General features: G+C 36.6%; 2 protein-coding genes across 7 annotated transcripts in view; both read left to right on the forward strand.

Moving 5' to 3' along the window:
- Window positions 1-18411, forward strand: part of RAB3IP (RAB3A interacting protein) — a 32660-nt gene extending 14249 nt beyond the window's left edge. For 2 of the 6 annotated variants that reach the window (XM_085569401.1, XM_085569402.1), the window contains exons 4-12: window positions 1271-1366; window positions 3819-3896; window positions 4268-4471; window positions 9215-9343; window positions 11553-11665; window positions 15047-15146; window positions 15251-15320; window positions 16357-16478; window positions 18043-18411. In XM_085569401.1, coding sequence (XP_085425527.1) covers window positions 1271-1366; window positions 3819-3896; window positions 4268-4471; window positions 9215-9343; window positions 11553-11665; window positions 15047-15146; window positions 15251-15320; window positions 16357-16478; window positions 18043-18075 — 945 coding nt within the window. In that variant the 3' untranslated portion in view covers window positions 18076-18411. The remainder of the gene's footprint in view (window positions 1-1270; window positions 1367-3818; window positions 3897-4267; window positions 4472-9214; window positions 9344-11552; window positions 11666-15046; window positions 15147-15250; window positions 15321-16356; window positions 16479-18042) is intronic. The other 4 variants (XM_021544257.3, XM_085569405.1, XM_085569403.1 and 1 more) reach the window with 3 other exon arrangements.
- A 140-nt stretch (window positions 18412-18551) lies between these two features.
- The window catches only part of MYRFL (myelin regulatory factor like), a 45084-nt gene continuing 35849 nt past the window's right edge, over window positions 18552-27786 (forward strand). Inside the window, exon 1 of the mRNA XM_085569406.1 lies at window positions 18552-27610. Within this exon, the coding sequence (XP_085425532.1) occupies window positions 27408-27610 (203 nt within the window). The 5' untranslated portion in view covers window positions 18552-27407. The remainder of the gene's footprint in view (window positions 27611-27786) is intronic.

Below are 27786 nucleotides of genomic sequence, written 5' to 3' on the forward strand. Positions count from 1 at the left end.
ATTGAGACCAAGACCTAATTACCAGCATGCTACAAGGCAAGATATAGTTTCCCATGTAGTTGTATGCAACATTACTTCAGTCATGAAGACTTTGGAGGAAATACTAACCACCTTCCAAAAACACAAGAGAAGCTGCCATTTGGGCCTTTTTTTATGACTCTCTTGTGACTGGCCTCCCACAGTTTTCTGAAGGCAACTATTTTTTACTGGCTTGAGGAGGTTTTCAAAGCAAATCACTGCTAGATTGTATTTGAAATCTTTAACCTACTAGTGACAGTCTTTGGTCTTGCATTTCAGGAACGATGGCAGTGTAATACCTTTCTTGACAGGGAGAAGTGGAGAAAGAGGAGATGGATGGGGATGAGAAGGGAGCTAGGGCCAAAGAGAGTTTGAAAGGTCAGAATTGGCTACTTTTCTTTCATTTACTTTAGCTCTACATCCTTCTCTTTCTGCAAGCGATTCCAGGGTTTAATGGATACTGAAAGGGAGAAAACTTTCAAATTTCTTGTTAGCCTTTTTATACTTCTCTGCAAAGTACCCCACTATATCCTCAGTACCGATGAGATTGGGCATATGTAACCATTATACTGCCAAATCTGTGTTAAAATCTTACTGTAAAAATGGTTATGGTTAGACATTCACTTAAATTGTAGTGGGGTGGACACTAACATTTTAAATTTCATTAAGTAGCTTTAATTTTATTTATAGATCTGCATAAACAAGGGCAAGGATATAATTAAAGGATAATTTTAGAAACATCATGAGGAGATATTTGGGATACAGTCTATATAGTAAAATATGTTTTAAGATTTGTTTAGAATTGCAGTCCTGAGCCAGTGCTTTTAATTTTTTATAAGAAATTTATTTTTTTTTAAAGCATATTTTAATGAATGGGTAGATGAACTGGTGTTCTGTCTGCCCCAGTAATTAATTTGATCTATATTTTATGTGAATACAGCTTTTTATACTTACAGGGAAAAAAGATGTTTTTACTTCAGCGTATTTTGGAAGTGTTGGTGTTTAGCTTAGGTATACATTGGATTGTCCTGGTGTAATTTTGTACAGCAGGAAGAAACAGCTATATATGCATAGCATTAATTTAATTGCTTTTGGTGTTATGATGACTATTTTGAAAGTCTCTGTTTAGCAAAGGTTTTATGCTCCTCTGATTATTTGCTTTTATTTTTTGTCCCTCGTCTCTTGTGGTATTAGCTTTAAAAGGCCAAATTACTACTCTAAGTCAGAATAAATAACTTTCAATTTTCCATAGGAGCTGAAGTTAAAAGATGAAGAATGTGAAAGGCTTTCTAAAGTGCGAGATCAACTTGGACAGGAATTGGAAGAACTTACAGCTAGTCTGTTTGAGGTTTGTTGGAGTCTTCGATGTGATATACTTAAGAGAAGCTGAGCCAGATGTTTTATATAGAAGCAGTATATTGTATGCTGAATTTTTCTGCAATAAGTGCATAAAAGGATTTGTGTCCTGAAGACTTGGGTGTGTTGAAGCAGAGGCTTAAGAGAAAGCAGCAGACTTTTCACTTAGATGCGAGACACCGTATTGTGCTTGTCAATCTGCCTAGACACAAAATGAAGAAAATAAGGGAAATAAATCAGCTTATTTTTTGGCATAACTATTTTGAGACCGCTTCTCTGTCTGACAACAAGGCTATCTAGATAAGAGCTAAATTTGGGGTTGCCATAGTGACTAAATAAAAAAACTAATGTATTTCCAGATGAATGGAGGTAGCAAGTACATAGCTTAACCATGCTTTCAGCTTCTGAATTTTGGCTCTGGCAGGATGTCACACCCACAGGCTTCAAAAGAAGCATTAGTGCTGTGTGATGCACCGGGCTGAAACTTGGTTACGAAGTGAGAAGCCTGAAGTTTCAGTGGGACCTTTGCATTTGAGGAAAAGGCAGTAGTACTAGCAAAGATTGTGAGATTGTACTACATAGAAATAGAATGCTAAATCCATAACTTGAAGTTGGATCAGTTCTGATTTTATCTTAGGAATATATATAGGAATGCTTTGGGCCTAAATTGTGGTATCTTTATCTGTCAGAATAAATTTCATAGTCCATGGATGATTTATACATTTACTAAATTGTAAGTATAGGCTTTCAGTGTATGCATAAAGATACAACATTAGGTATGTTTCAGAAGCAGTGTTTAAGCCTATGATGTTGTATAAAAGCTCTATTAAACATTTGAAAATCAAATTACAAAGTACATCCTGGTAGAGCAAGGTTACTTAAAATATTATGCACTTCCTTTGTGTAAAACAATAAATAGAAGAGTGGAAGGGTATTTTATAGTATAAATACTTGTGTATGCTGGGGGGAGGAAAATGTCGGACAGGTATTTTAACTGTGCAGGAATAAAAGGAAAGTTATCAGTGAAATTTTTTAAATTATGAAATTGAATTGCTTAGAACAGCGTCAGTTTGTTAAAAATATGTTTGAAATACAGTTTATCAGTAATAATAGTTCGAGTTTGAATTGTCCAGACTGTTATAGGCATGTTACCCTAAGTTTTCTTTTGTGATTTGATTTCACTTAGAGGCTCTAACAAGACCCAGTGGTGAGGTTTATTGATTTTTTGCACTGGGATCTGCAGCCCTTGAATTCATGTTTAATTTTGGATCCCACTAATTTCAGCAGCCATATAAATGGATATGCTAGGGCTTATATTGTTGCATCCCAGTGGAGGATTGAGACTTGTTTTGCACAGCTGGGTGCATATATCACGTTATTACACTGTAATAGCACAGTAACATGCTTTGCTTTCAAAGATGCATCACTAAGCAGAAACTGCATGGTCAATGTTAAATGTATTTGTACACATTGTATAAATGTGTATGTTCCCATTCCTGCATGTGTCTTGTTACTTATGAGAATTTTACAAACCCATACTATACAGCTGTGTTGTATGCTAGTGGGAGCCAGATCTTTTGGTATGACAATGTATGAACTTTTTTGTTTTATTTATATAGTGTCCAGATGTGCTAGGCGCTTTACAGATATGAAAAGGATCTTATCCCAAGTAATTTGCTTGGTGGCTCTGATATTTCGATTTTGGTTGCCTTCAGTAAGTACCACGTGAGAACAGTAATTTGATCATAGGCACAAATTGCTGGATCAGAGCCTAAACAAATACATTATACAGACAAAAGGCTTAGAGTTATAAGATAAAAGGATGTTGGAAAAACCCTCAGTCCTTTTATGCTTCTTTATTGGCTAGCCTTGTTGCTTTACTTGGATTGTTTTATTAGTGCTTTTTCCATTCTACTTAAAAATATTTATTAAATAATGAAGTATTTTTATGCTGATTTGTCTGTTTTATTGATGGCAAGAATTTAGACTACGTAGTTGTTTGACTGGTTCCTTCATGCCAAAATTTACAGTTGTCTAAAACTGGTTGTTCTGGCTGCAAGAAGGGAGAAGTTCTTTTGAATGTGCTACTGTGCCTATGTTGCTTTTGTTGCTATTGGTTGAATCTTTCTCCTGGGGGTCAGCCACTGAAGCGTGATTGGAGCCTGGTGTTCATGACAGGTATTGTTCCTGCTGCAGTGGGGTAGGTGGAGTTGCTGAATTTCTGAATTTGGGCTCAGGATCAAGGAGAACCTTAGTTGGCAAATGATGAATCAAAATCATAGATTTGTAGCGATTTTTTTTTTTTAACCTAGCTATTTCATTTCAGACTATTGCAAATCTTAATAGTCAACAAGTAGTCTTCATGAAGCAAAAGTTTATAATTAGTTGTTGGATTTTTCATAAATTTGTGTGAAGCATTTATACTAGCTAAACATCTCTTATAGGAAGCACACAAAATGGTTAAAGAAGCAAATGTCAAACAAGCTGCAGCAGAAAAACAGTTAAAAGAAGCACAAGGAAAGGTGAGTTTTTCCCAACTTGTTTGCTTTGTATTTTCACATGGTTTTAAATCTGAAGTGTGAATCATACAGATATAGGTAGAGGATTACCTGTATACATTTTTAGAGTATATACTCAGTTGTTTTGTGTTGCTTGACATATTCTTAGTGACCACCCATGGGCACGGTGTTTCAGTGTCATGTCAGCCAGCAAGGTGCATAGGAAGCCAGTGCTACTACATTATGCAATTGCCTAGGCATCTGTGTATTACTACTGTTGTAAGATGAAATTTTGATTTGCAATGAAATAGCTGGAGATGTTTTTAATTGATTTAATGTATTTATAAACTAATATATTTTTTGTTAACGACTTTATTCCTCTCTACCCTGTGAAGATTGATGTCCTTCAGGCTGAAGTAGCAGCATTGAAAACACTAGTACTGTCTACTTCACCAACATCTCCAACTAAGGAATTCCAGTCTGGTGGAAGAACTCCTTTTAAGAAAGGCCATGCAAGAAACAAGAGTACAAGTAGTGCCATGGGTGGCAGTCATCAGGACCTTACCATGATGCAGCCAATTGTAAAAGACTGTAAGGAGGTAATGTACAAGGATTGTTCTCTTTTTGCTGGTAAACTGGCGTTATTGTTTTGTTCTCCTCACAATAAATAGAGTATATCTTAAATCTTCATTTAATGCTTACTATCTTAGAGATATGTTTCATTAATGAAATAACATTCCTTACATACCGATAGATGGTGATTTTTCCAAGTCTTATTTACCTTTAAATCATTAAGGGAAGATAAGATTTCAAATATTAAAATTGCATGTGGTGATGAAAAAACCCTAAACAATAAAGTAAGCAATATAACAGATTGATCGGTCCTGGTGGCCTTTTTATGAAGTCCATCACTGAAGTTCATAAACTTTCATAATCGTTGTATAAACTGTCATAGAAAAGAGGAAGAGTAATTTTGTAGATCAGTAGTGGGTGAAAGAGGCCAGGGAAAAGATGAAATCAGTGATTTATTAGAGAGGAGATGCTGAGTCACTGGAATCCTGAGGCCTGTGATTTTTGGTGGGTTTTTTTTGTTTGGGGGTTGTTTTTTTTTTTTTTATTTGGTTGGTTTGTTTGCTGGATTTTTAAATCTACTAATGTCACTGAAAATAGGGAAATAATGTGGTGAGGGGTTGGTACTTGAGTCCTTGCAATGGTAGCAGCAAAAATTGACTAAAGTGTTGAGAAGGAGCTTATTTTACTGGATGGTTAATAAAATAGCAGATGAAATCCAAAAATCAATAAATGAGAAATGAGGCGTTGAGGAAAAAAAATGCAACTAGCAAGCTTGCAATTATGAACTTGGAAAGAGCTACATTGTGCTGGGAAAAACCCTAGTGTCCTTGTTGATCATTGCCTGAAAATCCCATCTCAGTGTTCAGTGATGGTCAAAGACCTACAGACACTTGGGAGTTCTTAGGAAAAGAATAATTAACAAAAGAAGTAGTATTGTACTGCTGTATAAACATGTAGTAAGAGTGTTTCTGTACATGCAACTATGATACATTCCTCCCAGAAAGGACACTGAAAATAGCAGGAAGTGTAACATAGATGGTCAAACATAATGGAAAGATTTCTGTGTAAAGGTACTTGAGGTAGAAGAAAAATCTCTGCAATCTCAGGTGACATGGGGAAGATGAATGATGAACAATTGTTAATGAATTAATGACAACTCTGGAAGCTAAAAGGAAAATCAATTTTAATCAGTACATAATGAACCATTGTCATGAGGAAGCAAGATGAAAATATATTAAAAATAAAGTCATGCAAAGTGACAAAAAAAAAAAGCCTCTCAAGATACATAGAAGGTAGATAAGACATTTGGCTTAGAAAGCTTCTTTAGCTACAGGCTGCTAGAAGTTTTGAGGCTGTACAAGAATATGCATCACTGTCCTTCCCCTCAGATGTCTCTTCAGCCAGCTCTGTGGCTGCTTGCTATTGTCAGAGGGATAATATGCTGACTGATCTTTATTCTTTATTTTACCAGTCATTGCTAACTGTGTTTGTACTAGACACCATTTTACTATAAACCTAGAAAATTAAGGCACCTTCCACTTGGTGTTTCATTCTCAAAAAAAAATCAGATTATTTGCAACCTATTTGCCCACTTTCAGTGGTATCCAGGATTTTTCCTTACTAAAATGGAATCCTTGTTGCCCTTCAGAAAAGGGAAGAACTGGAATAGAATCCAATTACTTCATAAGCGTCACACCAAGGTCATGACTCAATGAAATTTTTAAGTGTTGAGCAAGAGTGAGAGACCAGAGAAATCTGTTTTGCCTTAGTTTCTCATGGAGAGAAGGTGGTGATTGTGGAGAATGTGCGGCAGAAGAGCCAGTCTGCCTGACACTTTTCTTTAGTTAATTCACCTTTTTGTTGGCTGCATTAGGAGACACCAAGGCTGCTCAAACTGGTGACTTTTTCTTCCAGTGACAGCCAGGGAATCACTAAGAAACACATGGGTTTTCCACCCACTTGGACTTGAGTATTTTTATTTATCTTCTGAGCAGGAGTATTCAATGGAATGTAGAATGGGATGAAAAAAGCAAGAGTATCTTTGGCATGGTAGCTAGGACATCGCTTTGAGCAGGGGATGCATGCCTTCCCAGCTGTTCCTGTTATCTAGTGCTTTGTCATTTTGTTTGCTGGCTTTATTTGTAGCTGCTCTAAGGTAAATGTTTTAGATTTCTGGTAGCTTGGGTCTGAAACCCTAGTTCAGTCCCCTTCTTGCTAGTTGTTTGTGCCACTGAGTTGTTACTCTTTGGATCTTACTCTTCTGATTTTGAGTGACTTGACTTCAGAGGGGGGGTCAAGAGTACCCTTGCTCAGGGTTGTGTATTGGCCATAAGCCAATACATTTGGGCCCTTTAGCAGAGTCTACTGCCTGGAACTTTGTGTTGTGGGATGGAGCTGGGTGTAAATACAGGTCAGCTCTCAGATTTCTTTGTGGAATGTAGGCAGAGTCATGAGTGTCTGGCTGTCCACCCTAAATTGCAGTGGAGCTAGAAAGCTGCCAACATCCCAGAGAAATATTTCCTAGTATGTGGTAGTAACCTCTAGGATAAATAGACATATGTAATGAATTCAGATATTAAAAAGATTGAGATAAGCTGCCCAGATCTCAAGCAGACAGGTATTATTCAGATATCAATCAGAAATGTTGATATATGCATCAATGTTGTTCAAAGAGCTGAGATATTTTGCTGATACCATATCTACTGTAATGAAAGCATAAAAAATTTAACTGGAATTGTTATTACATTTAACTGTATATTTAATTTCAGGTAATCAAAACTGGTATTTAGTGAAAGCATATATAAAGACAGGAAGGAGATACACACGTATCATACATTGTAGATTGACAATTAAGATCATACAGCTATGGTCACTGAACAATTTTTGTCAGTTTTCCTCACCAGCTTCTTTATAAATTGTAGGTTTAGGTAAAATTGAGTAAGTTTAGCAAATAACCAAGTTAATAGGAAATGCATCTTAATTTCTAGAATTCTAGAGTACAAATGGAAAATGAATGTTTTTCTGCTGGATTCTCTTGATTGTATTATTTTTAAAGCCAGACCTGAGATGGGTTTAAGTTATGGGAAATGTTCCCTTTAAGGGAGCAAGTTACACCTATTGAATTCCACTTGTACAATGAAGTTGGTGGCTTAGCAACCAGAACACTTATGGATTAGCTTAATTAAGATAGTTGTTTCTGATTGTACCTGAGTGTAATGCAAGTGGCTCTAATGAAAAACAAATTTTGCAGTCTAATTTTTGTAAGTTACTTTTTAAGGAAAAAGAAGAAAAATAATAAGCTTGAACCAAAACTCCCTGAAAATGATGAAAGAACTCCCCAGAGCAAATATGTAAAAGAATGATAAAGTGCAGAGAACTCAGGAGTGATACAGGGGGAATGAAAAAGAGACTGAGGTTGGTTCAAAGCAGCATACTGATCTTTTAAATAGGATTAAAAACAGCTTTTAGTATATGCTGTTTCCCCATTTCAGTAGCTTGTCTGTATTGTTTTTTCTTTAATTGTACAAAATTTTAAATTCACATCCTGGCTTATCTTTCTCCTGCGGTGTACATCCTTTCTGTAATTTTAGTTTTAGGAGTATAGGCCTGCTATAGTTCAGCAGACTGAAGGTGCTGAAGCAGAATGTCAAAACCAGTCTGGGAATGGTGCTGCATATCCCTTTGGGACTGGAGTTAGTTTCATTTGTTGGATTAGGAGCACATGTCAGAAGCACTCAGCCCTACTCTGCTTGGAGCCCATGAAAGGTCTTTCTCAAGTAACTCTAAAGCAGGCGATGTGCTCTGGGAGCACCTCAGTGTGCTCTAGCTGTTAGTGGGCAGCAAGCCCGTGGGACAGACTTCCCCATAATGCAAATAGATTTTTAATAACAACCTAGTACCCATCTCTGAACCACCACACTGGGTAGATGCCATCCTGCTCCTAACTGATCTCAGCCTGGAGATGACAAAACAAGGTGTTTTCAAAGCAGGTACAATTACTTTTCCTAACACAGAACACAGTTCTTCTGAGCATGACATAATAGGTAATTTCAGCACTTCCTCTTTGCCTAGAGGAGCTGTTGGGGGAGCAGGCTCATAAATCATTCCCAGTGACTATCATTGCCTTTCCGTTGCAGGGAGACATAGGAGAGAGTTTTGGCATAAAGATGAAAAGTGAAGAATAGCAGTGTACTTTTAACTGAGTTGTACATTGACTTCCTCTTTTCTTTTCTTAGGATATTCAGTATGTTAGTCTTTCTTCTTTTAGTGTTTGGATAGCAGCATATTGGAGTCAAATGCAGCATGAACATGTAAGATGTCTAGGATTGCAGTTGTTTTCTTTGAATTTTTCTGTTTTTCTTAACTTACAATAAATGGAGGTAAACTAAAATACTTCAAGGAAGATGCATGAAGATGGAAAATGTTTAATGGCTCTTCCTAAGTATTTCAAAGCTATCTGTAAGCTTAGGAAATGGGGGAAAGGTCATTAGCTTGTGGTGGTAGTGGGCAGTAGTAACCAGTAGATGCACTATCTCTGTGTATTGAAAATCATGTTTTGATTTGCTTGATTTACAGGCTTAGGAAAGTGGATTTAAGAAGGCATTCATAGCTGAACCATGCTAGCATTTTTCAATTTACATATTCTTTCAATTTTTACATTGCAATAGAAAGTATTTTAATGCTTATTCTTTACCTGTGGATATTTGCAGATGATAGACACTAGTGTGATAATTATGTTACTAAAATATGTGAATTTTTGTGTGTTCTAGGCTGACCTGTCTCTGTACAATGACTTCAGGTCTTGGAAGGATGAGCCTACTATGGACAGAACGTGTCCTTTCTTGGACAAAATTTATCGGGAAGATATTTTTCCATGTTTAACTTTCTCCAAAAGTGAGGTAATGGAAATAGTCTAAATGTGCTCACTGATGTCTTCCCCTTAAATATGTTACATGGAGCCAAAAGACTACTATATTGTTTTCAACATGAAGTTAACCATTTTTGTTTCATTAGTATGTGACAATTTACAGTGAAGTCCTAAAGTTTGGTCTGGAGCATTGAAATTACCATTTTTTTTCTTCACTATTCTATTCCATTTATGCTCTTCCAGTTATGGCCTTTTTATGTCTACTTCTTCAAATGCTACTCCTGTTAGAATCTGCTCTTTATTGTAATGGATGGAAGTTTTCCTCCTGATACTTCAAATACAGTGTATTTGATTTGAAAATTGTATTCTGTGTCTTGTTTATATAGGGGGCAGTAGAGACCAATATATTTAATTTTGTGGACTGATTTTCTCTCATATCAGTCAAATCAGTCTGGGCCTTTTCTTGGAGAGAGGTTTGAGTTACAAGAATTAGACTTTGGGATTTAAGATTCAGCAGGGGCAGTTGGTCAGTATGGTTTTAGAGGAATCAAATTAGGAAATTTTTTTCCTTGTGCTATTCCCTCACGCTCCCATACAGAGGAAAGACTGGTGTTTCACCTGTCCTGGGAATAACATGGAACTGATTGCAGATTCAACTGCTTTACTTAGTTCTTGTTCTTAAGCAACATTTATGGGCTGTACTTGTAGTATCCACCAGTAGAGAAAAGGGACCATATTCTTAGATCTTTATTAAAATCAGAACAAGGCATGTTAAAGTCCTAAGTATTGATATTCTTTAACACCACACAGAGAAACGCGTCACATAGAAAACCCTACATTTTCTTCATTGTGTTCATCTGTTGTTTTCAGGAGGTGTTATGTTCTTTTCCCATGCTTTTCATCTACTGTTACTTGCTGGTCATAAACACATGCAGTCTTTTAGTCAATTGTATACCAGTTTGTTACGGTTGGTGCACAGCATCATATGAACCTCTCCCACTAAAAATTTACTTGGTTACTATGGGAATTAAATTGCTTCTGCAGTATATGTAAGTAGGCCATCCTGTTGTTATTTGCAGCAACTTAATTTTGGATTTTGTTCTTCGTTGGTAATATAAGTACTGTAGATTTATATTGCCTTTTAAGGGAAGAATGAGGCTTCTAGCACTTGTCAGTTATACCATTTATTGTTTCCAAATGCTGTGTGTAGTGACCAACTTCTGTTTTACTTGGCTATTCATGCTAGTATGTGGTTAAACCAAACAATTAGTTACACATGTATTGTGTTTTTGAATAAGTGAAAGTGCAGTTATGTGAATAGTTGAAGTATTACATTAACCCTCAGTTGCCTCTTGTGTGTATGTGTAGTATTCTGCTTTTGGGAGAGGGCAGAGAGAGTATTTCATATGAACTACTTTAATAGTAACATTCTGGTCTTAAAATAATTAAAGTACAATAGAAAAAATATCTTTACTACTTAGTAGAAAAGAACCTTGGCACAAAATTTCATTAGTAATGTAAGTTGCACCTTTTTTAAAATCAAGTAATGACTGCAACTTTAAGCAGTGGTCATGGACAAATGTTCAGTCCAATCAAGCAAAATGGTCACATTTCCAGTGTCTTTTGATTATAAGGAGTGAACATAAAGAACCTGAACGAAGTTGCACTTTAAGTAGGCTAGTGTTTGAAAGTTGCATCTGGCTTTTCTACATATTGTTCAGTCTTCCTTGTTTGAACACCTTGTTAAAGCTATTTTTAGCTGAAAACATAGTGACATAACACTTGTTTTATTCAAGATAAAGATGTATGCAGTATAAATTTGTATTTTTCATAGAACACAATAAAATTAGACCAATTTTTTAAAATGAAGTTTGTGCCATATTCAGTCTCTGACAAGAGCATAGCATGTACAAATACATGTGCTATTTGGGTGTATGAGGAAAGGCTGAAAATACAGTTAGCATTTTAAACATGCTTCACTACATTCCTGGCTGTAAAGGAAGTTAGGTTGCCTCAGGGAAGGCAGGGTTATTTGTAGTGCAGAATTTAAACAGGAGCCTGGAAATGGGACCTCTTGCTCATGATAAAAGTGAAGTCTCATTTGTAATAGAATTTTTGTTTGTGGGTTGATTTCTCCCCGCCCCATGTTCTTAACTTTTCAGAAGAAGAAATATGTCACTGCTTTGAGACACTGGATGAAGCAGAGCTGTTTTTAACTGCTTTCTAAATTTCTTTTGCAGTTGGCCTCAGCTGTTCTGGAAGCTGTTGAAAACAACACTCTGAGCATTGAACCTGTTGGCTTGCAACCTGTTCGATTTGTGAAAGCTTCTGCAGTTGAATGTGGGGGACCAAAGTATGTTGAGCTGACACAGGGGGATATTCTTGACTCATTTGAGTTCTCTTGGCTTGAGAAAACTGCTATCAGCTGATTACCTCAGTCAAATTTGTGTATCTTAAATTTAATTTCCTTAAAATCTAAGACTTCAAAATTGTTGTTAGAAATTTTGTGGGAAAGTAGCAGCTAATAAATGAAACTTAAAAAATAACCCTAATATAGAGTAAACCTTATAATTAGGGGAGAGCTTGACTTTTGCTTGTTTTGATGCATTGACCCTGAAAGTAACATTCACTTCTTTGGAGAAGAGCATTGTGATACTTAAACCTGATGGTTTTGAACTGGGGGCTCTCAGCTGGAAAGCATAATGAAAGAAATAGGTATTGAAATAGTACAGTCTGGGCTTATGACATCTGGAGTACTTGTGGCATAAAAAAACTCAGGACACACATAGGACACTGACAAAGGCAGCTGAAATATTTGAGAAATATAGAAAGAGTTAATCCTCTGAATTTGAGCAGGAGGAATGTAAGTGGGAATGAAGTTGAAAGAGAGTTGGAACTATGCTTGAATGACAGGTAGGAAGGTTGTTTTAGAAATTCTGGAATGGTCCTAGAGAAATGTGAAGCAAGACTTGTTGTCAGGTACTGATACAAACATTGAAGTTGGGTGGGAGGAACTTGCTTGAGGCACTGAGGCTTTGATTATGTGGAGAAGGAAAGGGATTGTAGGATGCCTTAATGGATGTTGGAGTAAGAAAGCAAGGTCAGTCTGGATATTAATCTGAAGCCTTCCAAATCTTGAGAAAGACTTCGCCTTTCTTTTGGAGGAATTTTGGACAAGCTGACAATTTACTCTGTTATATTTGATTTGAGAGAGCTCAATTCTACAATGGAAAACTTTCATAAAAATGTTTTCATCTGACTCTAAGAGTTTTTTCTTTCTTATTGCCATTACTTGTTATTCTGTTTTCCTCTGTTGAGTGGAAGAGAAACTACAACTGACACATCTCAAAATCTTTATTTTCTGTTTAAAGAAGCTGTATAAAATGAAAATTTGTTTTGTGTGTTTTATGATTTAGCCTTTGATCCCTTCTAGCCTGCAGAGTTCAAGCAATCAAATTTTTTTTCAACTTCCTCTTGTCATTAGAACACACTCTTTGAGCTGTAGCAGCCTCTCATCAGAAGGGCCCACACCAGTAATGGAGCTAGTCAAGGAGTATGGAATTCCTGTCCAATATCTGCCACTGTAATCTGTGTTCCCTGAAAGCAGTAGAAAACCTGGACAGTCAGAAACCACTGAAACAAATCATGTGTCATCAAAAAACAATTAATAAATGGATTTGAAGCCATTGTGATTCAAGCACTTTGCTACATCTTGATGTAGCAGAGAGGAGACCCAACTGCATAATTCAGAAATTTCTGGAGATTTTTAACCTGTTTTCTCCAGTGCAGGATAATTTTTAAATTAGAACTGAGAAAATCCTTAAATATTTGGCAAGATAGAGATTCATGTTTTGAGATGATGCGCAAGTTGTAATTTAGTTATTTTAGGTACACCAAAAGGTCAGGCAAATTCTTTTCTCCCTTTTCCAACTCTTCTGTACCAACAAAAACTCCTGTGCTGCTGCTTGTAGATAAGCAATAGGTAAGGAATCTGCAGTATTTAAGTGTAATTTGACAGCAGTTGTGCTTTGCCTTATACATTATTACTGGCACTGAATGGGAAGCAGGTGTTGCAGTTTTCACTGAATCAGTGTAGCAGTTTCATGATTTTATTTTTATACAGTGCAAAATGCTTTTTTTATTGGGGCATATCTTAAATGGGTAACTTAATATCTTCTTAAATGGGTAACTAATATAGACAAACTGAAAATAAGCAATAACAAAAGCTAGAGTAATGTTTTCAAAGAAGTAATTTTGTTGTACATTTGTATGTGGGTAAAAAGATGCATTAAATAGTGGGTAACAGCCCAAGTATCATAGTGAGGGATGGAGGACAGAAAGCTATGATGGTAGTACAGAAAGGTTCTTAATATGTAGAAATTACTGAATGGTAACTGTAATGGTGTGCAGGGAGTGCTGCCTTAACAAAACACAGTGGGGTTTTCCCAAAAGATTCACATAATTGTCCCCAAGGAGAACAAAGCACTGAGCTGTGCGTGCTGTACACCATGGAACCAAGTCACCAGCAAGAACCCTCAGCATTTAACTGGTGTGATGGAAGACAACATAGAGAAGGCAATTACATAACCAGAAGAAAAAAGGGTTTTATTTTCCTAGCATTGAAAGTTTGTCTGCTGACAAAAGCTTGACTGAATTGTGGTCCAGCTTGCTTCAGCTACTTTAGGGTTTCTTGTATCACTGAAATGCTGTCAGTCCTCATAAATTGCTATGGAAAATTGTATGCACACTTCATTTTCTCTTGTTTTATATGGTTCTGTGGACCAGCTGCAGGCAATTTAAAAGGGCCTATGAGCCACTGCTCAGAGCCACAGAAGCTTAGTAATTTTTGTTTCACTTTTGAAAGGCAGCTTGTTCTTAGACTCCCCAATTTCATGAGGTAGAAATGGGAGAAAGAAGAGCCAGCAGCTTTTAAAATTAATGAAACAGTGGTTGCCATGACAACCCAGTTCAGCTGAGAGGCTGTAATACAGACATTCCGAATAAATCAAATTCTTCTCATCTTTAAAAATTCATTGGTTTCCTAACTTGTTTTTTTTTGGGAACAGTTTGTGGTGACTAATGACCTTTCCTGAATACTGCATAGTTGCAATACACAAGAAGTAAAATTGATTATTTTACTCACCTTTTGTAATGGTAACAGAAAGAATTACTGCCAGATGGTCCATTTTCCTTTGTCCCAGAAGATTTTATACTCTGAATGTAAAATATGATCTCAGTTTGGGCATAAATGCAAAACTAGATTTAAAATGCATCTCAGAGAATTGACTGCTCTTCTGTGAGGCTGATTTTTTTTTTTTTTTTGGATGAAATACAATATCAAGTGTAACTTGAAAAAAAAAAATCTGTTCAAATGTTGGCATCAACTGATAATTTAAAATATGTTTATTTGACATATAAGGAGTTAATTAAAGGAATCCCACTGTGCTGGAGTTGTCAAGCCAATTTAAATTAGTGAATATGGAAGTGCATTCCCAGAGCTGAAGAAAGTTTTAGAATGAAAAAAAGCATCATAACGCAGAGTATTGAAATTAAATTAGGCCTTGTGAAACTAAAAAAATTGACAACATAATGTAATAATTGCAGCTTGCAAAATGAAGTAGAGACTCATCTATCTGTGCCAATATGAAGCAGTTGAAACACCATAAACACACGTGCATGTTTAGACATTGATGTCAGATTGGTTTATTGAATCATGTGACCTTTATATTTGTAGGAAATGTGCTCTCAGTGGACAAAGTAAGTCATGCAAGCATAGAATCAAATTGGGAGATTCAAGCAGTTATTACTACATTTCTCCCTTTTGTCGTTACAGGGTAAGTAGATTTACTATTATTTAATTTTGTGTAGTAGTTATTTAACTATTTTTTCCATCCCCTTATACAAATTACATTAACCATCATTATTTTTATGAGTTTAGATCACTTCTGTGTGTAACTTCTTTACATATATTCGATACATCCAGCAAGGACTGTTGAAGCAGCAAGATGGTGAGTATAAAAAATTGTATTTGACCTATGTAAAGAGACATTTCCATAATGCCTGTTCCTAAAAGTTGCTCCCTGTGGAACAAACTTGCTATCTGTGACCTGACATTAGTTTTTCAGTTAATCATTGTTGTAATTTTGAGAATATGTTGGTATTTCACTCTCCAATAAAGGTTTGTTTTTAAAACAACAAATTATAATGCATTGATTTTCAGTCCATTAAAAAAACCCTTATACAGTAAGAAATGTTAAAATAAAATCTAACTAGGGGAGTTAGTCACAGTTTTTCCACACAGTGGTCAAAAATTAAATCTCATTCACAGAATGTGGAGGTATTTTGGATGCAAGAAACTTCAGTTTGGCTTGGTCTGGGCCATTTTTTCTTTAGCTTGCTGTTTTGGCATGTCTTCTTGTTTTGTGCAGTGGCAGTTGAGACAGCTGTTCTTGTTGGACTGTTTTTTCAGGGGGAACTGGTAATAAACATAATATTTTGAGTTAAATTGCAAAATGTAAACAGGTAACCTTTTATATATACAGAAAACCTGTAATCATTCATCTGAGTGCAGCTGAGAAATGAGATCATTGCAGTGGCATAGCCAAATCTTGATTAGGGCTATGGTTATAAATGTTAGGTTTGATCACCCTCCACCCCAAAAGAGAAATGTGCTTTTTACTACCATTGCTTCAGGCTGTGGTCTGGGGGGGGGTTCCCTACCTTTGTTAGCCACTTGCTTTGGTCATGTGAGAATATAATATTCAACAACTACCTCTTTAAACTGTGTCTGTACAGTAATTCAGAAATTTGCTTAGCTTAGCTATGTGGTTCTCATATGTCCATATAGAAGATGTTTGTGAAAACATATTTGCGGTACACCCAGTCACTTGATTCTGGAATTTAAAAATATATTGTGTGTTGGAGGCGTAGCTTTGTCTTCATTTTCAAGACCATTTTGCCTGTTTATCACTATAAAAGAAAAATAAGATGATTTTATTTGTGCTTAAACTGCACACAGTTGATTTAATTGTATTTCCTGTCCAGATCAAAGAATATTGCCAAATGGCTTTCAGCCCAAATTTTTTTTGAAATGGGTCATATCACTCAGGCTTCCAGAAACACTGAGCACAGATAGTGGAAAAAGCATTATTAGCCCCATGCCAATAGTAAGTTAAAATATTTATTTTCACTGTGAAAATGTAATTTTTTTTAGTTCAGTTGCATTTTTGAAAGTAAAGTAAACCAGTTAACATTGTAATATTTATGGATGTCTGTGCATTTCATTATTCCAGTTTTCAAGTCTTTGTGGATTTGCTTCATCAAGAATTTGGCTAGAATTAGCCCTGCTTTGCTATCTCACCTATAGTCATCTCTTCCTGATGTTTCCAAATTTCAAGAGCTCAGGATTTTAGCTACACCCAAATAATTCTAACCTGAAATACTTCTGAGGTGATAGATAGACTTAATTACAAAAAATAATGCTGCTAATTTCCAATGTTAAAGGGTCATGGAATTCACCAGAAATTCAGCTCTTTTCTATACTTAATTGTGTTTAATAAAATCTTCAGATGGTTGTCATTTTTACTGATTTATTAGTATCATTGAAGATCTTGAAAATGTATCATTTAAGTTTTAATATGGTTTGTAGTTAAAAGGCTTTTGCTTTGACCAAAAGGACCTGTAAAGTTTCAACTAAAAATTGTTTACTTTGCTATTGAGATATAAAAACTTAATGAGTTTTTTACATCATATAATGAAATATTTTCAGCACTATCAGATTGATTTATTCTGCCCCAGAAGTTTGTAAAAAAAAAAAAAAAGTTTGGTGTTTCAGCTCAGTAGCTCAGTTGTCATCTTTACCTGTAGAACATTGTATTTGCATTTCTAGCTTTATATAAGGATTTCAACAATACATTCACAAGAATGTAGGCAGTCAGCAGTCAGCATAATTTTCTGTATAATGTGCTGCACGCAATCCTACTAATGCACCATATAATTTTTAAGACAGAGGACACTTTTACAAAAGTGTTTTTTGAACTGAGGTAGGGAAGACCTTGTACTTGTTGTTCAGGTTAATGATATTTGTAGACATTCTATATCAGGATTTTGACTGTATGGAAATTTTGTCTTGAATAATTATATACCCCATGATTTTGATTTGTATTGCTGTGATGTCTAGAAGCTTAAGCTGTGCATTAGATTTATCGCCTTTGGAAAGATAAAAATGAAATAAGAAAAAAGGGTCTTTCCCACCCTATTTATTGTTGCTAGTAGATTACTGTAGGAAAAAAGGGAACAAGGAGGATTATGAAAGGCAAAATTCTAACAAAATTGCAGATTCTTTGGTGAAACAATTCTTATTCAACAAGCTCTACTTTTTTTTTTTATAGACTTTTAGATTCACAGAAAATGAGTCAAGGGGCAGGGAAGCTTAAGTAAGAAGCTGCAATTAATTGAAGCTGACAAGAAGTACTGATATAGTTCTGTTCTCCATTTAAAAAAAAATCTGAGGAATTTTTTATACAGCTCTCATTTAGAATGTTTAGAATATGTGCTTGAACAACTTTTGTCATAACCAAGTACAATTAGCCCTTACATATACTAATGCTGGTTTTACCAGATGGTTGTTATGAGGTTCCTCTAAACTCATGTAGAGTAAGACAATCTGAATACATCAGCAGAAATAAAATGTGAATTTGATATATTTAATGATATTTCTGTCTTTTTTAGTGGATCAGATGTTCTGGGAAGTTATGCAGCTGAGACGAGAGATGTCACTAGCAAAACTTGGCTATTACAAGGAAGAGCTCTAAAACTTTTTTCTCGTGCGCATGCATGGACTTCATTGAATATACATGACTAAAATTGCTGAACCTCTTTTTGTCACTTGATATTTATTTCCACAAAGTGGGTCCAAGATCTTTCTCCATTTGCAGATGGCACTAAGAAGTACTGTGATTGTTTTAATCTGACCTATGCTGTATATGCATACATATAATACTTAGTTGAACAAATGTGGTAAGCACTTGCAAGTGTATTAGTGATTGTAATTTACATTTAAAAACAAACCTTCTGATTAAAGTGTTAATCTGAAACAGTCTCTGTCTTCTGTTCTTTGTGATGCAGAATGCGAACCTCCCCAGTAGGACACTCCAAACCATAAAACTGGTTTTATGAAGAGTGAATAAATGCCTAGTATTTTCTTCATTGTAGTGTTTAGGTACACTATGTAGCTCTCTATGCATGTATACCAGTACAGTTAACAGACAGCTGGGAGAACTTGGAATTGTTTGAAGTGCTGCTTTCCTATACTTGTAATTTTTAAAAATATATATGCAAAAAGAGAAACACATATAGTGAAGAGTCACAGCACAATAAACTTGAGTATCTTCTCTTTAAGGAAAGGTGCTTCCCAAATATGAAGGAACAATAAAATTATCTTATTTGCTTTTTGGTTAGAAATCTATTTTGACCCATATATGACTGCTAAAAACTTTCTCTTTCACTAGAATTTTTTCATTCCTTTAAATTAGTTTTTTTTTCCCCCTAATCTTCTGGGATTTCCAGTTTTCAATGTCTTATACATGATTTTCCCCATAGTTGTTCTTGAAACTCAGAAATTTCCATTATGTGATTTCTTTAATATGTTGATGATAATTTCCATATAATGTTACAATTTGTGTGTATGAAAAAATGGTGTCAGAGAACCTCAAAAAAAGGATCCTGGCCTGGCCTCTTTAGAGATGCTTTTTCTGTTGGAAGTTTTTCTTTGGCACTTGTTTTTTTCCTGGGCATTGTCTCAGTTAAAGCAGATAGTTGACAATGTTACAAGGAACGTGGTTGTGGGTATGTAAGAGACTTGCCTGTTTTGAAAAACATTGGATCTCAGTCTTGATCAGTTGCACACAAGATTAAAACTTTGACAGGTAAATTGACTAGAAAGTGAGCTTATACAGCTGTTTCTCTAACAAGGAGGCATCTCACTAGATCTCTTTGATGCTGAACAAAATCAACAGTATTCATCATTGTCTTTCTGCAATGTTCTCTGTTTTCATAAAAGTCAGTGGAAGGGGCAGTGAAATGTAATGCCATGCTTGTGTTGCTTGTATATATGTGAAAGCACTTTGCAAGTGTTTGATTTGACCAGACATTTCAATGTTAAGGTAAAAACAAAAAACTGAACCTAGATATTATTAGTAATGGAGTATGTAGGTTCAACTTGGGCAATTTTAGTTCTGAGGGAATGCTTTTCTCAGTCTTCTGTCACTGGGTACTACTTGCTGTTGTAGAAACTTCTACCAGCAGTTGTGAAAGGATTGTTTATCCTTTCAATAATGCTAAGGAAGTCTGGCTTTACGCAGTCTTAGAAAACAAGCTGTGTTTATGGGTATTAATGTTTTATGTTAGGCTCATAAATGCTTCCTAAATGCTTGTTAATCCTTAGTTTAGATAGTGAGATAGAACTGTTTCCATGATTAGCTAGCAGTAGGCAAATGGTAGCCAGTAGCTGGTGCTATTCTGACTTATCCTTTAAAATAAAATCCTGTTGCTCATTTAAGCAGAGAGATTGGTCCTTTCTGTACATGGTAGTATCTAAAATGTACTATCCTGAGGTGATTTCTTGTACAAAGGTGTACCCCATATAGTGCATCTCAGCAGTAATGACTGGCTCAACTACATCAACATCTTGTAAATGCTGGCTGACTTCTGTCTTCATGCCCGTAATCCAAAATGCTTTTCTATATTTTTCATATGAGCTGCTTATCATGAGAGACCTCTGTCACTGAGTGCCTGGGGCTTGTAAAAAAGTGGACAACAGCTACTTGTCTGGTGAATATAATTACTTCCAAAAATGTCTTAATGCCAGACTTCACTGGAACTTTTGTTATAACAAAATGCCTCTTTTAGATGTCTGCTCAAATTACTTGAGTGTTTCTTTCCTGTTAGCTTAGTGGTGACAGAATGGCCGATTTTCATTGTTTAAAGATGAACTAAGAGAAAGTGTAGTAGAGTTTACTGCTAGCCTTAATAGAGATTTGTTCCATGTTCTGCTTTCCCATATGTTTTCCAATGTTACCTTAGACAAACAGTTTAATGTGTGATTTTGTTTTGTTAATAGTAACAACATAGTTCTACTTTCCTACCAGTGACGGCTTTGCTCTTGCATTTTTGATTATTATTGCTTTCATTGATAATACTACTTACATGACCTGTGTGAAAGTACAAAGACAAGATAAGTAATTTTTATTGCTGCATTTTCTTTGCGCATGTGTAATTAGTACTGGGACCAAAGGTCCTTAAAACGAGAACATTAGACTTACTGACTGGCTAGAACACGCATCATCTTGCCTTAAAAGCCTTGTTGAAATCTCCTTTATGTGAAGTTTAAGTCCTTTACATGAAGCCTAAGTATAACCCTGACTCTAGTTAGAGAGGAATGAGATCAGCTGGGACAAAGTAATTGAAACCTCTGACAAAAACATGATGTGTTCCTTGGTATGTTTATAATCATCTGGAAGAGAGTGCATTTGTCCCAGAAGGAGCTCTTCAAGTAGTAGGACAGCAAAACACTTCTGGCTTTTCATGGATGTGGTGGGAGAAAATGAGGCCTTGCAGCAGTTCTTTGAAGGTAAGACTAGTTTCAAGAGATGCCTTAATTTTTAGTGGCAGCAAAACCAGTAATTGTTCAGGGGTAATTGAGGAAGAAAGGAGGAAGAAAAAGTGCTCTAAAACCCAAAGCTTAGTATTTACACTAAGATATTGTAGAAGACAATACCAGAATGCTTACAAATAGTACAGATGTGCTCCAGTGCCTTTTTCTTTGTTCTCTGGTCAGAATACCAAAGGGAAGGCACATGCAACAAAGCCTGCAGTATGGGCAAGGTAATTGCCTTGAAGAAAAACTGGGGAGTGATTGAGGACTCATTGCTGTGTAACACTTCTGAAATCTTAGTGATTTTCATGTGGTTAAACTCATTTCCTTCTCAGTTTTATCATGTCAAGTAAAGCGGGTTTTCCTTCCACTAACTAAAATGGCCTGATTGTAACTGGTAAAATGTTAATTGTGTCAGTATCCTTAGGACCTTCTGAGGAGTTAATTAAACCTGGATATTTTTGTCTTTTGGCTGGGATCATCTGTCCTGCCTTTTTCTTCAGGACTTTTTCCATTCAAGCTGGTGCAGTTAGTTTCATCACTTTCTCTTACTACACAATTAACTTCCTAATAGATTCCATAATAAAACTGCATTTTTAGACTCTCTGATAATGTGTTCAAAAACCTATTACTTTTATTTTGATGTTTACTATTTTTTTCTCTCCCTCCAGTTTACACTTTGCTTTTTGTTTTTAATATGTTAACTGTTCTAAGCTGCTTTTCTTGTATTTATTTTCAAATGCAGGTGTTCACTGATCTCAAAGTAACTTGGGAAACTACCAAGTTACCTACTTGGGAAAATCACTCTTGTGATTTTCTTTCTGTATTATTCTTTCCCCTGTCCCTCTGTTAGCCTGGGTGAGAGGAGGCAACTGTATTTTTTAAATTTTAATTTCAAGCTAAGACATTAAAAAATTGATCAGGGAAATACATTTAAGCCAAGAAATTTAAATTGGCGAGCTACAATCTAGGACTGCTAGCAAAAAAATGTGTTGTTTATAGATGGTAGGAAATTCACGCCATATTCCTTAAATGTTTACATCATGGAGTTGAAAGGCTAACAAACTTTTTTGGCTTTGCTTTCAGCAGCATAATACTTGTTTTTATTAGGCTTTTTTTTTTTTTTTTTTTTTTCCCAACTGCTGCATTGCATAGCTGTTAAATATCAAAATAGTGTTGAATACAAATTATATTACAGAAAAGCACATTTTTAGGAATCCTCTTGGAAAACATGACTTTCTAGGGGAGCATAGGCTAGATTCTGTTGATTTTTATGACAATGATACTTTGATGGTGGAAGATGTAGCAAGGATTTTAGCTGTATGAGCTCTTTAATGAGAATTATTATTTTTAATTATATAATTATTACTTCAACTCCTTTTAGAATGTCTTCTGTTAGTGTGTGCCAGTGTAAGGGTAGAGAATCCCTGTTGATTCCTTTTAATTACAGGAAAAAGGAAACATCTTAGGATGTCATGTCCCTTCCATAATGTGTGCTTCTGCTGTGTTCCATTAGAATGTCACAAAGGTCTGCTAAGTCCATACAGCATGCAGTGATGCTGTTAGATGGCTGAATTTCATTATCTGGACATGGATATGTGTCAAGGCTGCAAGAGCTAATCATTCATTCAGCATGGAGTAGGCTTTCTTGCTTTTATAAACCATAGGTAAGTCTGAAAAGGGAGCAAGCTGAAGAGGTGGTTAGCCCCCTTTTCAAGCAGGGGTTACACTTACTGAGTACAAAGCCAGTTTTAAGTAGTGGCATCTCTGCAGCTTAGCACTACGGCTTGTGGGCTGGCTTTGTAATGCAGCAATGAGGCAAAACCTCATGAAGCAAGAGTCATAAATTGTTAGTGTTGATTTGGTGGTCTCTGTGATTAGTCATAACAGTGTTAGAACATTGTTTTTCAAGGCTATGAACAAACTGGAAAGTGCAATATCAAGTGGAGAATGGTGCTACTGAGTGGTTCCTCAGTGGTTCAGTTTTGGCTTACAAACGCATCAGCTGGCAGTTAATGAATCTACAGATCTGCTTGATAAAATTATTTGAAATTCATGAACAAAAAGAGTCCCCTCTGTCTTGTGCTCTCACTCCTTACAGTGCATATTTGTTTTGACACTCACTAGTAGAACAAAATTGCATCTGCAGTAATGAGAGGGGACAGTCTGAAACAGGGTTTATTTTTTTTCAAGGAAAGTGAGATAATATTTGTTTTCCTGGAAATCACTTCTTTGAATAGTTGATAGACCTTTTAGATTAGATATGACTCTGGGATTTGAGCATGGCTTTTTCTCATTCAAGTAAGCGGCTTTTGTCTAGTGTTGCTGGGAAGTTCGAATTTTTTTCTATTTCATCTTTGATGCAGGCTTTTTCCTATTATTCTTGTTGAAATGAGTATTTACAATTAAAACATTCTACATTTTAGAGTCTGTAAGTTCCTATTTGTCAAGGGAAGGTCAGAGCTCCTGGTTAGCTCTTCCACCTGTATTTGGCAGAACAATCTGTTCTTGCTGATGTTATCAATGAGAGAGACCTGGTAGAAGGTCAGCCTAGTTAAATTGTTGAACTTGGTCCTTTCTGTTGTAAGGTACTTTGAGGTGTCTGAAATGCATGTGTTTTGTCTCTGCTGTGATCTAAGGAAATATCTTCCTTAGTGGAATCATCACCTCTCTGTATACTCATACTTCTGCATGGGTAACATGGAATATAGATTAGTTTGTGGTAAATAATGAAGCCACTGAAGAAACATGCCCTTAAAATACAAAACACATAAACCCCAGAGGTGCCAAATACCATTTTAAGGATGAGAGTTTGAAACAGGAATAAAATATGAAATGAAAAACATAAAATATTGATGGTAATATTTGTTTCTATAGAAAATTTTACTCTGGGGGGAAAAGGGATATCTTAACGCAGACTCACTCCTTAAAATTTGGACTAACCAAATTACTGAAGTGGAATAACCTAAGCTTTGATACCTCCTGGCTGGTTGCAGCTGGTCTATACTTATAACCCTGTAGCTCTGCAGCTTGTGTCAATGACAGCAGGTCACTTCCAGTCAAATTGAGCTGGATTTTTGTACACAATTTAAATGGCAACCAGTCTCGGAGTCCATTACCATGAAAGAAGTAATACTTAGCTTAGTGTAAGTCAATGAGGTTCAGCTGGACCATTGAGCCTGTATAGTGGAGCACATAAAGTGCTGAAGCCTCTTTTTGTAAAAAAAAAATTTCTGATTTTCATGGTAAAGTGTCTTTAGGTAGAAATTCTAGTTATTAATTCTTAAGTAGAAACATATCCCTCAAGTTGAAAGGCTTTGTAGCAAACATGAATTTGTCTGTTCAGCTAGAATAACTGAACACTGACCATGTTCTCTGTGCTGTGTTTACACCTTGAGCTGTATACAAGGATTGTTTCCAGTGTAAAGTAGCTGGTACTTTACCACTGATCTTACTACAGATTGCCGGACTTGGCTGGGAGCTTCCTGGCATCCTCTTCTAATGTCAGAAAATTATTAATTTAGTATTGATTTTTAGTCAATATTATTTCTCTGTCCCCCATCCTTCACTTTCCATTTAGATACCACTGAAAAGGAGGCAGCTGATTTAAATGCAGATATGCATAAGGCTACATGAAACTGTTGGGAGAATTGATCAAGGTAGGTTTTTCAGGGATTGAGGCTTGGTCACAGGACCATAGAGTCAAGGGGGCCAGGTGATGGGAGCCTCATGTCTGGAGGAAAGAAGGGGATGTCTGCCAAAGAGTAACTGCCAAATTAGTAGGCTGGAGTTCATACTTCTCCTTGGGGGCCTGTGGCAGGGTATTAGGGACAGGCTAAGTGAGAATGGACAGGAAACAGAAGACAGTAGTAGTACTGGTTTTAGACTTGGGGACAAAACAGCAGAAGTATCAAGATAAAGAAGAAATGAGAAAAATATATAATCATATGCAGTCTGTGACTGCAGTGTGTGTTCTGCAAATATCTGTGTGTGACCCTGTGCCATGGTACCACCTTGTGCTTTCATCTTCATCTGTTTGTTGGGTAGCTGGTAGTCCTCTGCACAGTGGCACCGAACGTGAATGTGTCACTCAGTGCAGACTCTTCCAGAGACATCTGGGCACATTGCAGTATAAACTGTGAACTGCAAGCAGAGCACCAGCTGATGATTGAGCCTGTTGACTGCACATATCCTCCAGCAGCTCTTAGGCAGGTGCATAGTTCTGTGCTTCACAGAGGCCCCACTGTAGGGCTTGTCCTGCCACGTACACACAGTTAGAGAACAGTTAGTTCTCTGCTCTTACAAGCATGTAACATCCAGGTGAGTGACTGTCTTGCTTGGTGCCCATATCTGTTAAGTACTTACTGTGATCAAATGCCTGTGAAATGGATGCCACCAATTAAAATAAATCTGCATATGATCCAACAGGTCCTCTGCTGAAACAGATGTACAAGCATGTGATGCCACTAACCTGAAAAGTACATTCACAGAGTTCTACAGGGTAGCAAAATGTGCCCACTCTTCCGTGTTCCTGTGTCATAAACATTCATTAGCAGTGGCCTGTCTTCCTAGTGTACTTCATTCCTCTCCCAGCACTGCTTATTCTTTCATTCTCCTCCTTGCCATTTAGCTGTTCATACAAAGTGGAGAGATTAAGCAAAAATTATAGATATTTCTGTTATCATCACTTAGCAACAGAGCTGATCTCTGAACTGTGGGATGTCCACTTGAAAGGCCTTGTTCATGTTTGATTTAAAGCTATATTCTTTGATTCAAAAGAGCCTGTCCCTGATCTTGGTCAAAATAAAGGATTCTTGGTGTGTGGTATAGGAAAAACATTTTGCATTTGACTTCTGGCCTGAAGTTAGTAATGAAAGTATATCATTCTATGTGAGGGTTTGGAGGTTTGAACAGGAAGAACAGGTGGGGTGAAAGAAGAAGGTGATAGAATCGTTTTCCTGTGGATCACATTAGTAAAAGGAGACGGGTTTGTAATTCAAGGTAGGGGGACCCTACATTCAGACATGAAGAATGAGAAGATGAGAATCCAACAGGTTTGAGGAGGGCTGCTAAGGAAAGTCAGGCTCTTTTGCACTCTCTGTCTGGTTTTGCAGAGTGATTGCTGCTGCTTCCAGAATTTGTGCGTTGCAGTTTTGCTGAGATAAGCTAGTGGGCTGCACCTATTGAATCTCTTCTGTGGTGTGCGTGGGACAGTTCTGTATACAACATCAGTAAATTGAGGTGCAAGGATCTATCAGTAGCACACCTCCAAGTTGCTATCCCTCAGTGAAAGGCAGTCAAAATGAAGCCTGCAGCACCAAAAGTAAACAATACCTAGATTAATCTACGATCACAAAGAAATTTGGGAAACATTTATTAGCAGTGTGGATTTATGTACTGAGGGAGTCCTGTGCAAGGTGGTAGATTTTTAGATTCTGCTTGCATGAACGTCCTTTCTAAATACTGGATCAAGAAGGAACAGCATCAGACAGACATCAGAAAAGGAACTGAAGATATATTAGGGTAAGTGTCCTATGCAAGGTAGCAGAGTGAGAAGACAGCAAATGCACCAAAGGCAGTAACTACTCCTTGGCTCAGAGGCAGAGATTAACCTGTTGTGTTCTCACACCCTGCTGCTGAGCTGGAGGGACATGGTTGGTGTCAGACTCCAGGGCAGAGCTTCACATCTCTGGCTGTGTGGGCTGGTCTATTTAATGACGTGTGAAGTGGGACAGAGGCACTTGCAGCTCAAGCAGGAATGTCAAGGTCCTTATCTTGTTTGCATTCTGACTGGCCACACCTGCATTTATGGAAGGCCTGCTGCAGACCCGGGGAGCCTGCAGAGTAGGGCTGCTTGGCTGGGTTTTTTAATGAGTGCCCATTGACTTTCTACAAAAGTTGTCATGAATTCCGGAAACTTTATAATCATAAAATCTGTTTATAGCCTTCAGTTACTAAGCAACAAAGGACAAAGTACTGAACCTTTCTATTTGCTAATACATTGAACATGTTAGTGGGCTGGTTTTTTAGGCAGAATAAAAGGAAGCCACCAATCAAACATTTTTTGAGCTTTATTTGGGCTTTATTTAAACTCAGATGGTGGATTTTTAAATGGAGTTTTATATCAGAAACTCACTTGCAGTACTTGTGAGCATTAATGCACCAAGTGGATCTGTGTAAGACAGTGTTTGAGCTTCAACCCAAAAAACCTTTAGACCTCAATGTAAAAAAGTTTCAAAACCCTTTTTCTCAGTTGCAGACTGGGGTCCTTCATCCCTCTGCTGGAGTAATTCCCTGAAGCCTTAATGCCATGCATTCAGTGGTGTTTACCTGGTGCTGCACTGTCATCTGCAGTGCCCCTGCACATTGTTAATTACTCTGCATTTTTCATCATCCTTTTTCCCAGAGTGATTAAACCAGAAGCATCATTCTTTTTTTACACATGAGACAGGACAGATTTGGTTTTCCTTTGTGTAGGACCATCAGCAGCATCACTTATTCTGAAATACTGACAATTCCCTCTGAATTTCTGTCTTTTTTACTTTTAACCTTAGGGCAAGATGTCCATGGAGCCTTGGAAAATCCCATGGTGGATACAAGCCTGTTGGAAGAATTCATTAGTAGTGACATAGAGTTTGGAACTTTGTAAGTATTATAGCAACATTTACTTCCTTTCCTTAGCCACGGGTCTTGAATTGTTTTATTAGTGCCATGATAAATTCTGAGTTTCAAGAGGATTGTAGCTCTCTTGACATTGTTTCTTGAAGCTGCATAGGAGAACTTAGAAAAATTAAACTACAGCCAGTAATGGAAATGTGGTT

The sequence above is a fragment of the Lonchura striata genome, chromosome 1A (assembly GCF_050655825.1).
Source record: "Lonchura striata isolate lonStrDom1 chromosome 1A, ASM5065582v1, whole genome shotgun sequence".
NCBI lineage: Eukaryota > Metazoa > Chordata > Aves > Passeriformes > Estrildidae > Lonchura > Lonchura striata.